General features: G+C 46.0%; 1 protein-coding gene across 2 annotated transcripts; it reads left to right on the top strand.

The window, feature by feature from the left end:
* Nucleotides 1–567: 567 nt before the first annotated feature.
* Nucleotides 568–14,935, top strand: LOC122373878 (translocon-associated protein subunit beta-like). Of its 2 annotated transcripts, none has more exons than XM_043352299.1 (5): nt 568–817; nt 1,254–1,382; nt 13,232–13,507; nt 13,924–14,007; nt 14,526–14,935. In XM_043352299.1, exons 2-5 carry the CDS (start codon nt 1,257–1,259, stop codon nt 14,658–14,660), a joined length of 621 nt encoding a protein of 206 aa, XP_043208234.1. In that variant the 5' UTR covers nt 568–817; nt 1,254–1,256; the 3' UTR covers nt 14,661–14,935. The 2 variants fall into 2 exon arrangements, with proteins under 2 accessions (XP_043208234.1, XP_043208225.1); XM_043352290.1 differs by having other exon boundaries at nt 746–857.
* The last annotated feature ends 1,392 nt before the right edge of the window (nt 14,936–16,327 follow it).

Raw genomic sequence — 16,327 nt, 5'->3', positions numbered from 1 at the left:
TGACCTGACCTTGACCTTGACCTCTGAATGATATTGTATGCAACGAATATTGTCTTGGTAGCCTAAGAACACGTTTTGGGCGATCAGTCTCAGTCCATGACTCCATTCTTCGGCAACTACGGTGCAAGGCCGATACTGTAGAAACTTGCAATTTGTACCCTTGACCTGACCTTGACCTTGACCTCAAACTTTAAATTAAGTACATGTTTTTAGTAGTTCGTGATGAGAGCTTTCGATTGGCGTTTGAATTTTCCAAATCGGACCATTAGTTCGGGAGATAACAGGGGGGTAAAATTTACCCCCCCCCCCAGCCCCGCGCGTTCGGCTGGAGACCCCAGCCCCGCGCGGGTTAAAACCTGCTATCTAAATACACTGTGACTGTGTTATAAACAATAACGTGAATCTTGGGACAATCCCGCCGACCACCCATTCATTCATTCCCCCGGCACGTGGCGCCCCCACAGCAGACATCCGTCCACGTCAACTGAGGTCACAGAAAGTAGGGCTACCAAATTCCAGCACAACTAATAAATCCCTTCAGAGTAAAAAACAATCATAAGTCGCTTATAAGGTTTGCTTGTTATGATAGTCCTTTATTTATTTTCCTGACTCATATTTCATACTATTACTACTTTTTTGGCCAAAAGTCGATCAAAAAGTAAGAAACGAATCCCATTTTCAGATATTTGTTTCACTGATTTTTAGCCTTCACAGCAGAACTTCCACATTTTCCTTTCCTCACAGCTGATTAGCGTCGCACAAGCGCATCATCTGTCTCCTGTTTCACTTGACGCCGGTAGCTTGAAGAACTGTGAATGTGAGTTTTGTTGATAATTTAGAAGTTTTATTTAGTGCAGGTATGTATTCCTTTGCAAATATTTGTCTGATAACTAAATGTTAATTGTTTGGCGTTTTTGCACGACAATATGTTGAAAGAAGGCTCTAATAGTTCAATATCATTGCTTGTGCCACTTTCGTCATTTCGTTTTTAGGTTTGTTTATCATTTTGCATGCCCAGTGGCGGGGGGGGGGGGCAAAATGGGCATTTGCCCTCCCCCAAACGGCATAATATTAACATTACGTCTATGGACGAGGCATGGAAAGAATCGAAAAATTGTTATGGTTTGCCCCCCCCCCAAACTCTGAGCTGGATCTGCCTCTGTGCATGCCTGTGGTAGGTAGCTGATTGGTGCATCAAGCCAGTGAGCTTTTGAAAAGGTTTTGTTTCACAAGGAAATATGTGCTGTTTTCAGACAATGAAGCACATGCTAGTCTTCGCCGGCCTTCTGGCGGTGGTTGCGGTGAGCCAGGCCGATGTCACTGCTGAGGACCAGTTTAAGGTCGAGGAGGATAGCATAGCCAGGGTCCTGGCACAGAAACTGGTGAGTACCGTTAAATCAGTATTGGTTAAAGATCTGAAATCTCTAAAGCATAACTTACTGAACTTGGCATAAAGGGAATCACTAAACAGGCTGTGTAGGTAGGTACCTTACATTTTCCATGGAAGTGGTAGGGAAACAAGCTATGCTATTGCCACAATTGCAATGGATTAAAGAGAAGGAAAATATCTAGATGCATAAGAAATCAATTTAATATAAGTTGCCATTGGTTTTCTGTCTATTAATTTCTTGAGTAGGTAGGTAAGTAAATGAGTAAATTTGACAGAACTTAAAGGGACTATCCCACCTTTAACATGGGGTTTGAGTTGAGATAGCCAAGTTTGGGGCGAGGCTCAGAAACCACTATCTATCTAGGTTGCAACCCCCGCGGCCTCTTGGTGTTGTAGAAATTTGTTCCCTTCATTTGAAAATGGGCCTTGTACAAGGCCCTATCTTCAACATGGAGCGACCGTTAGTGTGACGTCACCTCGTTTAGTCATTCTGATTTAAATGGGTTTGTTCGTTGAAAAATCGCTTAAAATTTGGTCTGAACTTTGTTGTGGTGCCTACAGAGTAAAAAGAATCAGCTTTATGACAGTAATGTGGCCTGGGGAAGGAGGTAGTTTTGGGCTGTGACGTCACATATTTGAAAGTTTGTGTTTGGATTATGGGAAGCCTAAGATGTCGAATGAAAAATAAATGCCAGAACCGTGTTCCTGGTCATCCAATCTATAAAGTCGGGCACAATTTAACTGGTTTTAACAACATTTTAGAAGGTGGGATAGTCCCTTTAATGCACATATCATTCTAATATAAATTGCCTGTAGATGGTAAATGAGGATGCACTAAACTAAGCCCTGCACATGCACACATGGAAAGTGAGGAAGTGATTTGTGACTGAGAGGTGCTGTTATGTTTGCTGCTGTTATCGCCTTGGCTGCTGTAACTGATGAGTATTGTCGGGGGTTAAAGTGAGGGAGTAAACTCAGACTTACCCGACATAAAGACGTGGAGTTCGGGAACAGAATGTATTGAACCAAGCGAACACAAGTTTATATACGACGGACACTTGGGCGTTGGCCGATTCTTCTTTGGGCGGTGGCCGCTACGCGGAAAGCAACGATTGGACGAGAGAACAAGGGCTGCAACGCTATTGGTTGGATAGAAGTTGTTTTGGAGCACGCGATCCTTTTTGTGAGGCGGGCTGGCGCCGGCTTGACCCGACTCTGGTATTGATCCAGTAAGTCGGTCCGCACGAATGTGGCTGTTGAGGTAGGACAAAGGACGCGAAGACAAAAGGATATATGTAAAGGATGCCGCACGACACATGTCACCCTCCCCATGAGCCGACGACAGGAGGCGTCACTATGCTGCACACCGATAAGTTACACACACACACACCGCAATGTCTATCCGGATGTCGCCATTGGACGTCAGGGCATCGCCTTCTTGGTGATCCTTGATGTTGGTCGACCTTTGATGTGGTTACGCTCGAACGCCAGGAGTTCCAGACACGCGAGCACGGCCGAGATGTCGGGCCGGTGAATCCGTTTTGTGTACTCAGGACGTGGCAGCCTGGCGATGCCGGCCGCCCGGTCAGGTTTCTTGGTGATGTTGAAGACCGGGGCGGACGGCTGCTGATGATCGGACCTCGGCGCGCTATTGACGCTGCGCCGGGCCGACGTGCTGCCACCGCGTCATGAGTGTGGTGGATTCCCGCATAGTTCACGTGTCCTGGCTGGTGGAAGACGACGAGCGTAACTGTGGTCGGTCTTGATGGTGGATCACCGATCTGTTGGCTGGCGAGGCGACGCATGGCGTTTGGTACCAGGCGCTGGTGAGAAACCTTTTCTTGTCGGGCAGTCTGCTTGTCTGTGTGACGTTGCCTGATGGGGCAGAGCGTCGTCTTGAAGTTGCAGAGCAGACTGCCTGAAGGCTAACGGGTTCCAGCGCCAGGTGGCGTGCGGTGGTGCAGGAGAGCTGGACGTCCCTGCTGCCGGGCTGGGCCCGTGCCAGGCAGGCAGGACGTGCTGCTCGGTGGCGGTCTTATCGGTGTGGCGAGCAGCGGCCTTTTGTCGGTCCCATGGACCCGGGCTGGCATGGCGGCAGGGCAAGGAGACTGACTGCGGCAAGGAAAGAACAATCGTCAAATTATGTTGCGGCGCACAGCCCAATACACTTAAATCGTTAAAGTTGAAAATTGATTGTACAAGTTCACAATACACATACCTCTGGCTCATCGTCAGATAGGCATGGAGCCAGGCTACACGTATATCAAGTACAGTGCACAGTTTTGTGAGTATATACATGGTCGGTCGGTGTATGCTGTTTTGGACAATGGCGAAGGCATTGTACGCAAACACTTGTGTCAGTTGACAATCGGACACTAAAGTGACATGTTACGCTACCGCTTACATTACATAAAAGACAACATAAGGTATGCATGGCAACTATGCTTGTTGCAGGACAGTGCATAACATGGTCAAACAATAATGCGAGTAGCGGAACATGTGAGTGCATAGGCTAATTGCCTTTGAACACGACTAGCGTTTGATAAGTGTGATGAGTAGTGAAAAAATAAATATAGAGGCCAAAATGCCAAGAAAAATATACAAAGTTTGGGTTAGGGTCGTTCCAATACTTTGTGTGGTCGACAGGATAGAATCGAAAAGACCACTAGATTGAATTAAAGCTGTGGAACGGCCAAAAGTTTCGTTGCGTTGAGTCAAACGAATAGTTGGAGCGTCCAAACAGAATGAAAGGGGCTCACAACTACGAATTTCATTGTGATAGAAACAAATACGTTCCTCGTGACAAGGCACAGAAGTAAGAAATTGTACCGTCACGAGAGAGCTTTCAGTAGTTAGATGAACTGAGCGGGTAGAAAGTGGGATTTGATTCAGTGAAACGGAAACAAGACCAGGCGCACAAATTGACTTTGCACGAACGGTGATTTTGGCGGCCACGGAGCATGAGTAACAACCCGTGACCGACTCGACTGCCTCAATTCGAGGACAAATTTTATAATGATGAAGGGTAATGCGCATGTTGCTAAACTTAATATGAATAACGACTGGAGCACTCTGAAGGAGAGTTGACTCGAGTGCTCCGTCCTTATTAACATAAAGGTGATGATTATGAACTGCTCGGGGAAGGATGTTAGGTCGTTGATCGCGGAGAACAGAAATGTAGCTCTGCGGGAGGTGACAATGTAATGTCGTTTCATATGAGTTGCAGTCAACTAAAAGAGGATTAAAAACGAAGTCAGTAGCGAGTGGTGTAGCTGCCTGGATATCCCCTAACTGACCAGGTACTGGTTGCGAGCTAGGGGATGCCGATTCCAAATGGGAATCAGAGGCATCATGAACATTTTGAACAAAATATGGGGATGGCAAGGATAAAGGTTGATCATATGTTCCTAAAACTGAGACTTGAATTCCAGAATTGGAAGTTGTTTGATCTGAAATGACGGTATCCACTAATTGATTGTCGACGGCTTCCGACAAAGTAATTAAAGGTTTGCAAGTATGCCCAGTAATTTTATCTACCCTATATGTTGCATTGTATTGAGGGATCAAATACCATCTATAATGCAGGCAGGGATCATAATGAATCACTGCACAAAAACGTGTCTTGGCTGGGACCGAAATGCAAGAGGTAAAACCAGGCCAAGACAAAGATTCTTTTGTAATATCGGGAAAATGTTCACGCCTGGGGAGGCACTTAGCTCCCCAGCTACAATATTCGAAATTTGGGCACACTAATTTTGTTGACAGGTGGACGGATACCGGGAAAGTGTAGTACTGGTGTATCGTTGACCAGTGACATTTGATGTCTTCGAATTTCAGCCTCAAGTAGTAAATGTTTGAGCCACTATCGTCAGAGAAAAACATACAAGTGGTTGAACCAATATTGTTCAGAGTAACTTGGGCTTGTCCTGAAATGTAACAATTTTCTCCTCCAGAAGCTTGTTTTTCGCACGCAGAGACTTGAGAAGTCAAAATTTTGAGTTCATTGCATCCATCATGGATGGATGAAGACAGCACTAATGGTAAACATAGGGCAAGAATAATGATGCTATATTTAATTTCTGGGGATATATTGATGCTCGTACTTGGCTCCTGGCGCGTTGGCTCATCCGTCGAAGCGGAAGAAAGAGCAGACAATTGTGAAATGCTTTTCTGAACACGATTACGTGTTGACTTACCTGCCATCGCTCCCGTTCGAAGGGAGAGACGGAAACAGGCTCGAATGAAACGGTAGATACCATATACAAAAAACAAGACAGTCCGTATCATGCTAAATATAGCTGCAAGTGTGTATCGAATGTAGATAAGAAGGAATCCCGTGACAAAGATGAGAAAACCATAGATAATGTACTGGAATGTAGGGGACATGCATGACAGATTTCTAAGCATATCCATGCAAAAGGTGCACACAATCCTTGAGCAGTGAGTTGAACTAGGGACAATTACCGAACCAGTTAAAATGTCACCGGATTTTGTGACGAACGTAAATTGTAGAGATCCTTCTGTGTATCGGAAGGACAATGGTAAGATAAACTGGTGAGAATCGGTGATTGGCTCTATGATTTCCAGTCCATCTTTCCTAGCTATGAAAGTGCCGGATGCATTAAAAGTAAAAACGGGATCATGAAATGAGACATGTACAAACTTGTTTGAAAATTCAGCTGTATCAATGCTGAGCAGCTTGCGGGACGAATGCTTAAGAACGGGTTCACGATAAATGCATGCTTTAAATGAAACAAATAATGGGTTGTCAAAACCAAAATCAGGCGTAACCTGTAAATAAGACACTATCTCTATGTGTCGTGTCAAACAAAAACAAGTGGATGCGCGGTTGCATTGGAACGTTGAACAAAAATCGGCATCTCCGCCACATGGCTGGGTCTCCGGACAGGCGCAGGGTTGTCGGTCCTGTCGTCCCTTGGAGATGCCTACGGTGCGGGTACAATCATAGGCAGCATGGTCCCCGAGTTTGTTCGGAAATGGTCGCGTTAGCATATGAGAAGCGTTGTATAAACGGCCTTTGTAGTAGCCATAAGTAACCCAATTTACTACAGAACAGTCGGAACACAACAGGCAAGATGGGAGATCGTCCGGACAAAGATCGACTGAACAGATGTTTTCCGGAAGTTCAGCTAAGGGATGCTGAAAGTCTCCTACAACACATGATTCCGTGCTGTTTTCAAAATAACAAATGTCGTAATCAGCGTACGACGTTGGGAAGGTTGCGACCAGAAGAAGTATGTAAATTTTCAAAAACGGGGGCTGCATGATTGTACCACAGCACTCTATCACCTGAAAACATGAAGGGTACACTATAGAGTCAATAATAATTCGCATACGCATCAAGAAAAATTCATAAATATGTAAGCATTATAACAACATGTATGGTAAGTAACATGTTAAATTGCGTTGCCGACACATGTTTCTATTCTTCACCTGACCTTATACTTTCTAATCCTATGACAATAGATTTAAGTGAGGACTTCTCACTTCTCATTTCCTTAAATCTAAGAGCTCTGTTTGCCTCTTTGGGCTTTGTTTCTCTGGCCATATTCATCATCTCTTTCTTTCATTTCTCATCTGCGCTACGTATATCGTACTGGTGCCCTTAATCTTTCTCGAGGTCTCAGATCATATGCCGGTTGATCAGGCCGACGATCTGGAGCGCGATCGCGTTCGGGCTCGGGCACATTCCACATTTCTTCAAGTAGCGCTAAATCGTAATTTCCTTCATTTTCATTTTCTCTTTGAAGCTCATTGTTTGAATGGGGGCCTCGATTTCTCCCTGGGATTGCCGGCAGTGTAATGGTATCGGGAGTACCAGTATTGCTGCGCGCAGTGGCATCGCCTACGGAAGGGTCATCAGGGTCATTCTCTTGGAGCTTTTCATCGCTACTCTTTGTCTCTAAGTTCTCTCTGAACTTCTTCAATCTATCGACATGCACCAGTTGAATGTCAGCATCATTGGATATGTGCTGAATCCTTGCATTCACTGGGCTTGTCATCTGAAGTACGCGGTACGGACCACGGTTCAGTTTCTGGAACTTTCTTGTCAGACCGGGTGTAAACTGAGGGTTGTAAAGATAGACCAGTGAACCTGGACTGAAAGAAGGGGTGTCTGTTTGTGTGGGATGAGAGCGTTCTTGGGCCTGAATGGCGTCCTCGTTGTTGGCGAGAACGATTTTGTGAAGAGAAGACAAATGTTTGTGGAGAACATCACGATATGAATCGATAGACGTAAATGGGTCGAACGGAGTAAAAGTATCGATGTCAATAGGTGGTATCAGATCACGACCAGTGAATATCTGTGCTGGAGTGTCGCCAGTAGAACGGTTGACAGAGGAACGAATGGCAAATAAAGCCAAAGGCAGGACTTCGTCCCAATTCTTTTGTGTGGAGTCAACGAAGTGTGACAGAATATTCCCAATGGTGGAATGAAGTCTTTCAACACGACCATTTGCTTGTGGATGGCGAGGGGATGTGAGGATGCGCTTCACGCCAAGTAATTTGCATATGGCTTGCATAAGTTTGGACGTAAAGTTTGTTCCACGGTCGCTAAGCAAAATTTTGCTGATACCGTGCCGAGAAATAATTTCCTCGACAAAAGCTTTTGCTACTGCTTCAGTGTTGGTTTCAGACAAGGGAATGGCTTCGGGATATCTACTAAAATGATCAATCCAACTCAAATAATGAGTATTGCCACGATAGCTAGTTTTGAGAGGGCCCACTATGTCAAAAGAAGCGATATGCATCGGGTATTCTGGCTTCAAAGTTCGTTGTAGTGGGGCCCGTTTGATGCTTTTGTGAGCGTGTCTCTCCATGCAAGGGCGACACGCATCAACATAACGTTTGACATCCGTGTGCATGTGTTTCCAAAAGAAAATCAATCGTATTTTCTCCAACGTTTTCTCGAACCTGAGATGACCAGACCAAATTGTATCATGGTATTTTCGAATAATTTCCAGCTTCATTGGTTCTGGTACGACAATCTGATCGAGGAATGGTCTCGTCTTTTTGTTTTGAGAAGCGACGTGATACAAAACACCATCAGAACTGAGAAAGTAATTCGAAAGTTCTTCATGTAACTGTAAATCTTTTGTGTCTGTCTTCTTTCCACTAAGTCGGTCAATGATAGGAATCAGGTTAGAATCTTTTCTTTGCTCATCTTTGATTTTCTGTCGTGTCCACCCTTCGTGATCCATTGCGGTAGCCGAAACGTAACCAAGAAAATCATCTTTTGACTGTGAATCAATTTTGATACGAGACAAAACATCGGCTTTCACATTGAGACGACCAGGAACGTAAGTTACATCAAAATCATATTCGGACAATTTGAGAGACCATCTGGTGAGTCGGCCACCTGGGTTGGTAGCCTTGAACACACCACGAAGCGGTTGATGATCAGTCAAAACGTGAGTACGGTGACCCAGAAGATAGCACCGAAGATGCTCAAATGCCCAATAGATTGCTAAACATTCTTTTTCCGTTGTTGAATAATTTCTTTCAGCTTTGTTGAGCTGTCGACTGATAAAAGCGATTGGTAAGAGGTCCTTGCCGTGCTGTTGTTCCAAAACAGCAGAGATGGCAAAATCACTGGCATCAGTTGACAGGAAAAAATCTTTGGTAAAATCTGGAAATCGTAAGACGGGATAATTTAACAATGACGATTTAATCTTGTCAAAGCTCTTTTGACAGTCATCGGTCCAAACGAAATCTACGTTTTTCCTAGTGAGGTTCACTAGAGGAGCAGCCAACTCTGACATGCGGTCAATGCTGCGGCGGTAAAAATTAATGAAGCCTAAAAATTGACGAATTTCTTTCACTGTGGTAGGACGTGGAAAGTCCTGGACGGCCTGAACCTTGAACGGATCAGGACGTACTCCGTGCTCATCGATGATGTGACCAAGGTACTTAATTTCCCGTTGCATGAAAGAGCATTTTGAAGGTCGGAGAACAAAGTTCGTTTTTATCAGACGTGTGAGGACACGGTCTAACTTTTCTAAATGTTCGGAATATGTACGACTGGCAATGAGTATATCGTCAACATAAAGGAAAGCATCGGTACCATGTAATCCAGACAAGGCGATTGTCAATGCACGATTTAAAGCTGCGCTACTGTTTTTCATGCCGAAGGGTACCATTCGATATTGTAAATGCACGTTGTCTGCTGTAAAAGCAGTGTACGGTCTTGACGATGGAGCGAGTGGAATTTGATGAAATGAGCTCAGCAAGTCCAAAGTTGAAAAAATAGTACAGCCTGCTAACCTATCAATTGCATCAGATGCAAAAGAATTTGGAAACTTGTCATCTTTGATTTTCTGGTTGAGAAGACGTAAATCAGACACGAGGCGATAACCTCCTGATGACTTTTTCACTAAAAGAATAGGAGCGTTGTACGGGGAAACTGCTGGTTCCACAATACCACTAGCGAGCAATTTGTCAACTTCTGACTTCACGATATCACGATGTGCAAACGGAAGACGATATGGATTTTTGTACGCGGGTGTTGTATCCTCCAATTCAATGTCATGTTGGTACACATTTGTGCCTTTGATATCCGCTAATGATGTGCCAAAAGCAGACGAGTGCTTCATGAGCAAATCTCGTAGTTCGGTTCTGTATGGTTCCGGTATGTGGGCTAAATCAAAATCATCTGGCGTGATTTTCCGACTATCTTCAGCCTCAACAGATGCTACAGTAGGTTGGTTTTGGAAGGTTTTTGTCTCAGAAGTCAAGTCGTTTGGCTGTGATGCAGCCGACGGGTTCACCTGAGCGATACGCAGGTTTTTCCTGAGTAAAATAGGTGAAGGTGTGACGTTTGCCACACGAACGAAGACATGAGCTGTAGTAAGGAACACGACCATACGAGCAACATAAATGCCCTGGAGAGACTGATCGATATGACCTTGCACGTAATACGGTGCTTCTGATGGAAGCATATTACGGGGCAAATTCATTTTGACAAACATCTCAGAGAGACCAGGTATTTCGACGTTCTCATGCATAAATAAAGAAAAATGTTTCTCCTCATCGATAATGAAAGCTTCACTTTCTTTGTTGGTAGTCAAAGGGTTGCCTGAATCAGAGTCAAGGGGAGAATCCGTTGTGCCAAGTAGAAATCGGACTCGTTTTCGGCGTTTTGGCGACAGACGACTTTGCGTCTTTCGTATGATTGAAACTGGAGCTGATGGTTGTAAAAATGTCACTTGTGAAGTAAATGGACTGTACATAAGCTGATGCTTGATGATAAAATCAATACCTAAAATCAGATCAACTCCAAATGAAAGCTTTTTCTCTGTGACGAAAAATGTATGTTCGATTTGTCTACCGAGAATCGTGATCGGTAAAGTAACTTCTCCGAGAATGTCAATGGGCGAGCCAGTCACACCAAGAATCGAAATAGACGGTGGTTTTGGGGACACTGTGAACTGACAATCGGAAAGAAACTCTCGATTTACCAAACAGATACTGGAGCCTGTATCGTACAAAGCAGAACATTGATTTTGAGATATCGAAATGTCTGAAATAATGGGTGGTTCGAAAGTTCGTTGTTGGACACTATCGGATTTTTCGGCAACGCTCGCAAACGCCTGTTCTCCCTTTAGTGACGTTGCGAGCGCCGGCCGTTTGGGGAGGGGCTCGACCGGTATCGATTTTCACGGCGAGCTGGGGAGGGGGAGCGCGACATTGACCTGTCCGATCGATGACGATCTCTCGACACAGATCGGGAGTACCTGCGCCGAGAGTCGTACGGGGACGGGGATCTGTGTCGCCACCGGCGATCTCCGCAGTGACAGCCGTGACAGTGTGAGCTGCCACGGTACGGGTAGTTGTGCGGACGAGGAGCCGGAGCAGAATAGCCTCGTCCGCGTGAATTGAAAGAACGGCCCCTGTTCGAGTAAGGACGGCCTCGGCCGCCGCGACCTCTTTGAGCAGGCGGGGCCGGAATCGCAGCCGCCAACTCTAAACTTGCCACTCGGCTTTGTAGGGCATGAATATCAGGGTTGCCCTGAGGGGCTGGTGATTCCACCGAGCAGGTGGCCGGTAGGGCTGACTCGGTGGGAAAGAAAGAAGCATTTGCTTCCATTGTTCTGGCCAAAGAAATTGCTTTCTCAAACGTGGTAGGATTTTGTGGCAGTACGTGCTGCCGAATGCTGGGTTTCAACCCTTTAATGAAAGCTGCCGTAGCTGTTTGGTTTTTCAGTGTTTTTGAGTTTTCGTCAAGGTCCCACTCAGGTAGTTGTTTGGCTAAGTTTCGAATTTTTGATGAAAATGCATCGACGGACTCCGACGGATGCTGAGAGCATGTCATCAGCTCCTGGAGTCGCGCCGATACTGGGCGTTCAGTATGAAGCGCCGCCGTCAATAATTGGGAGAATTCTTCAAACGAAGGTGCATGATTCAACTCGTACCGATTTCGCACCATATCTGCGACATTGCCTTGCAACTTAGATTTCGCTACTTTTAGTGCGACAACATCTGGCCAAGCTCCCAAAACTTTGGCTTCTCTAATCTCTTCGAAAAAATCTTGGATCGGATATGACCCATCGTAAGGCGCAATGAACGAAGCAATTTGGTGAATATTGATGGACGAAGGGAGCGCTTGAGATGTGGGAGGCACCATTTTCACCAAGTAATAGAAATATGTGTCGACTTGAAACAACGCAGAAAAATAGTAACACTCAACACGATATAGTCGAAGAATTAAATATTGCAAGACTAAATATTGAATTAATATGAGGGCAAGCGGCGTAAAATTACGTTATCAAATAACAGCAAAGAATAGACACACCGCTGCTACCAAAATGTCGGGGGTTAAAGTGAGGGAGTAAACTCAGACTTACCCGACATAAAGACGTGGAGTTCGGGAACAGAATGTATTGAACCAAGCGAACACAAGTTTATATACGACGGACACTTGGGCGTTGGCCGATTCTTCTTTGGGCGGTGGCCGCTACGCGGAAAGCAACGATTGGACGAGAGAACAAGGGCTGCAACGCTATTGGTTGGATAGAAGTTGTTTTGGAGCACGCGATCCTTTTTGTGAGGCGGGCTGGCGCCGGCTTGACCCGACTCTGGTATTGATCCAGTAAGTCGGTCCGCACGAATGTGGCTGTTGAGGTAGGACAAAGGACGCGAAGACAAAAGGATATATGTAAAGGATGCCGCACGACAGTATCCTAACAGGCTTTTCCAACAGTTTCCTAACTGTATTTGCAAACTTTGAGAGCAAGCAGCCATTTAAGGATGCAGCAAAAATGCCCCTGTACCTAATTATTAATTGTGTTAATTATTCAGAAAGGGGCTCACTGGCTTGAACCTTTTTTCTAGACATTTCATATGGATTTGTTGGCATTTTTGACTCCCTTAACACATAGCAGGGCTTATTTAAAATGACGCTTAATACCCAACACTTAATTCCTCCTCTGGAAGGTTCACAAACATTTTTGAATTGTACCTATTTTGAAAGAGCATGGCGATAATTGACACAGTCGTACACTTTTTAGTCCAATGTAGCCATATCTGCAGGTTAGCTGCCAAAATATGGTCATGCAGTTAAAGCTCATTAAAAAAAAAACATTTATTATGCTATGTAACCTTGCACTCAATGTTTCCAAGCTAGTTGACAAACCTTATCCATTAAGTCTCTGGAGGACTATTGGATAGATAATTTACAAAAGTTTTCCCTTAATGCATATGCCACACCCATCAATAACCAATACCACATCATCCACTGAACTCTCCCCCACAGATCCAAAATAAGTACCTGATAGAGGGTCAGAAGTTCAGAACATCGTGATGACGCCCCCTCCCCTCCCGCAGATCCAGAACAAGTACCTCGTGGAAGGCCAGGACGTCGTGGTGCGCTACTCCCTCTTCAACGTCGGCTCGGCAGCGGCACTCAACGTGCGGGTTCAGGAGGCCGGCTTTGGTGCGGGCGACTTCGACATTGTCGCCGGGAAGGCGGACTTCACTCTGGACCGGCTGGCACCGGGCGCTAACGCCAGCCACACACTGGTGGTGAGACCGCTGAAGTACGGCTACTATAACTTCACGGCGGCCACCGTGTCGTATCTGGACAGCGAGACCGCCTCTGAGGTGAGGAAGAGAGGAGCCGAGGGAGGGACAGGGTGGTGAAAGGGGGGGTAGCGAGGGGACAGGGCGGTTGATGGGTAGGGGATGACGCACTCAGGGGATGGTGATGTAATTGTATGATGCTGTGCTCCTATTCTTGTAGAGATCTGTGGTTGAATAATGAATACACATATAAATGAACGTATTTGACGGGTAGCTTTTCTTGTTAGGTAAAAAGTGATATGCTGTTGTGTAAATTATGCACATCGTGGCCAGAAGTATGCATTATGTCAATTTGTAAATGCCTTAATTAAAAAAGATCAGATGGGTTTGTTTTCCAAATGCCTGCTGGGCGTTCTGTCCACCCCTGACCTTAGTAAAACCACTACCTTTTTCTCTGGCGTCGATAAACAGCTAACGCCCTCCCGCCCTTCTCTCAGCCCACGGTCGGCTTCACCAGTGAGCCAGGAGAGGGCGGCATCGTCGCCTTCCGCGACTACAACAAGAAGTTTTCCTCTCACCTGGTGAGCTACTGGGGCGTTAACGAACTTTTGTGATACTATGTGTCAGATTTATCTGTAACAGCATACAGCAGCAGAATATGTTGTGGAAAATGTAACAATAGTTACAGTGAAAGTTTGGATAGTCGGTGATAATTAATTTTGATAATAGTAGATGCTCTTTCAGTTTAGTTTGATAGGAGGCACTTGCGCATGTCTGCTCCCTCTATTTCACTTCCGATTTTGGTTATGCCTTCCCACATCAATGACGGAACGTGCACTGCCTTTGTATCTCTCTCTCTCTCTCTCTCTCTCTCTCTCTCTCTCTCTCTCTCTCTCTCTCTCTCTCTCTCTCTCTCTCTCTCTCTCTCTCTCTCTCTCTCTCTCTCTCTCTCTCTCTCTCTCTCTCTCTCTCTCTCTCTCTCTCTCTCTCTCTCTCTCTCTCTCTCTCTCTCTCTCTCTCTCTCTCTCACATCACCGATGTGCATTGCGCGCCCCGTCCCATCACATCACTGACGTATATCTGTCTCCCCCGCCCGCAGCTGGACTGGCTGGTGTTTGCCGTGATGACTCTGCCCTCCCTCGGCATCCCGTTCGCCCTCTGGTACTCGTCAAAGTCAAAGTATGACGCCGTCATCGCCGAAAAACGGGCCGACGCCGGCAAAAAGCGAGAGTGAACACCGAGAGACATATGGGGGAGTGTGGTGAACTTAAAGTGCCTGGTGCGCTCGACAGGTGGCTGGGAACGGGCGTTTTTGTAATAAACTTGTACAAAGAGAACGCGCTGTTGTGTTTCGTGTTCCGCTGTGTCTGCTGGTGAACAGCTTTTGTTGAGAGATGTTTTAACAGATGTCTTATCTTTCAGGTTAACATTCCGGGGCGTTAGGGACTGAAACCCAAAAAGGCAGCCTTCATTTTGAGTTGGATCATGAAATAAATTTATGGAACTGTCTTGTTTTTGTCGGTTGATTTGTCGATTACTTTTTGGCATCCTTACCATGCATTTGTAGTTGGAACGCGGTGGCGTGCTTCCTTCTGTACATGCGCTTCCTGCCTGTTGTACGTTTTCCTGTAAATTTTCGCAGTTTCATGCGTACTACTGCCCTGATGTCCCGTGGGTTATACACACCGATCACTCCTGTGTCGGTAATCGTGTGTGACTGGCAGGTTACATCATCCTTGTCCTACCATGTAAACCGTAGTGAGCAAGCATAATGTCTGTGCGGTCATTTCCCTGTGAGGGTCCCCTGTCCTGTGATGCCTGATTGGAATATTGAACGGTGTCGAGCTTAATGGAGCAGCTGTACGGCGAATCACTATTGCCATCCTATATTTAGACAAACAGTCCAAATGTACTCTTTCGTTCCTTACATTGTGAGACCTTGTGAGACCTTCCTTACATTGTGAATGCGTCTGGGTGTTCCGCAAAGCCTTTTCACTGCGGGATCACCATAGTCTTCCAACAGATGTCTCATGCGCACGGTCTCTAGCCTGTGTGTATACGGTATAGGCCAAATGATTGGCGTAATGTGGCACCGGTCAGAAGACTCGTGTAGGCAATGCTTTGGTCAGTCGAGTCAGTCATGTTTACAGCTACGCTTTGTCGCATATATCACAGTGCGGTACGGCCGTTCTCCCGAATCTTACGGCGTTGTCCTGAGGGCGTAATGTCTGATTCGTCGATGGAGTAATGGCAACGTTCGCACTTGAGTTTGCCGTACCTTTCGGAATCGATCAGACAGTGTCGTTTTTAAACTGTTTGTCCCGACGATATTGTCCTATCCTGTACCGCTGGAGGACAGAATCACTGTATACCTGTGCGGCCGCCCGTACACATGTGCGGTCGCCCGTATACCTGTGCGGTCGCCCGTATACCTATGCGCGATCGCTAACCTGTATGAGTCCTGTCATGCCTGATAGGCTATGAATGATGCCTGGCAGATGGAGCAGCCGTCTATGGCCAATGCCCAATGCCATCTTTTGTTTAGGTCAATGCCTACTGCCATCTTTTGTTTAGGCGAGCTTTCCATCAGCGGTACACCGTTCTCCTGTATGGGTCCTACGGTAGTTGTCCTACCTAAGCGTTCCTTGCTAATGTCTCATTCGTTGGTGGAGTACTGGCAACGTTCGCACTTGATGATGCCGTACATTCCGTGAAGTATGATGTGACCGTGCCGTCGCTTTACCTGCCTGTCCTTACGATTATGTCCTTTGGTAGGAGCATCGTTGCAGAACAGAATGACTGTAGGTATGCATGTGGATACGATCGCTCCCCAGTGCGAGTCCTGTCATGCCTGATATGAAACCTACGGTTTCTGGCAAATGGAGCAGCCGTATGACGAAT

Source organism: Amphibalanus amphitrite, unplaced genomic scaffold (assembly GCF_019059575.1).
Source record: "Amphibalanus amphitrite isolate SeventyFive unplaced genomic scaffold, NRLGWU_Aamphi_draft 000039F_arrow, whole genome shotgun sequence".
In the NCBI taxonomy this organism is placed as follows: Eukaryota; Metazoa; Arthropoda; class Thecostraca; order Balanomorpha; family Balanidae; genus Amphibalanus; species Amphibalanus amphitrite.
Note: the sequence above shows the minus strand (reverse complement) of the source record. Positions and strands in the feature narration are given on the sequence as shown.

Coding starts and splice junctions, on each gene's coding strand:
- LOC122373878 (XM_043352299.1), top strand. CDS start 1,257: ATGAAGCACATGCTAGTCTTCGCCGGCCTTCTGGCGGTGGTTGCGGTG. Junction 1,383..13,231: donor GGGTCCTGGCACAGAAACTG/GTGAGTACCGTT, acceptor CCCCTCCCGCAG/ATCCAGAACAAGTACCTCGT. Junction 14,008..14,525: donor AGAAGTTTTCCTCTCACCTG/GTGAGCTACTGG, acceptor CCCCGCCCGCAG/CTGGACTGGCTGGTGTTTGC.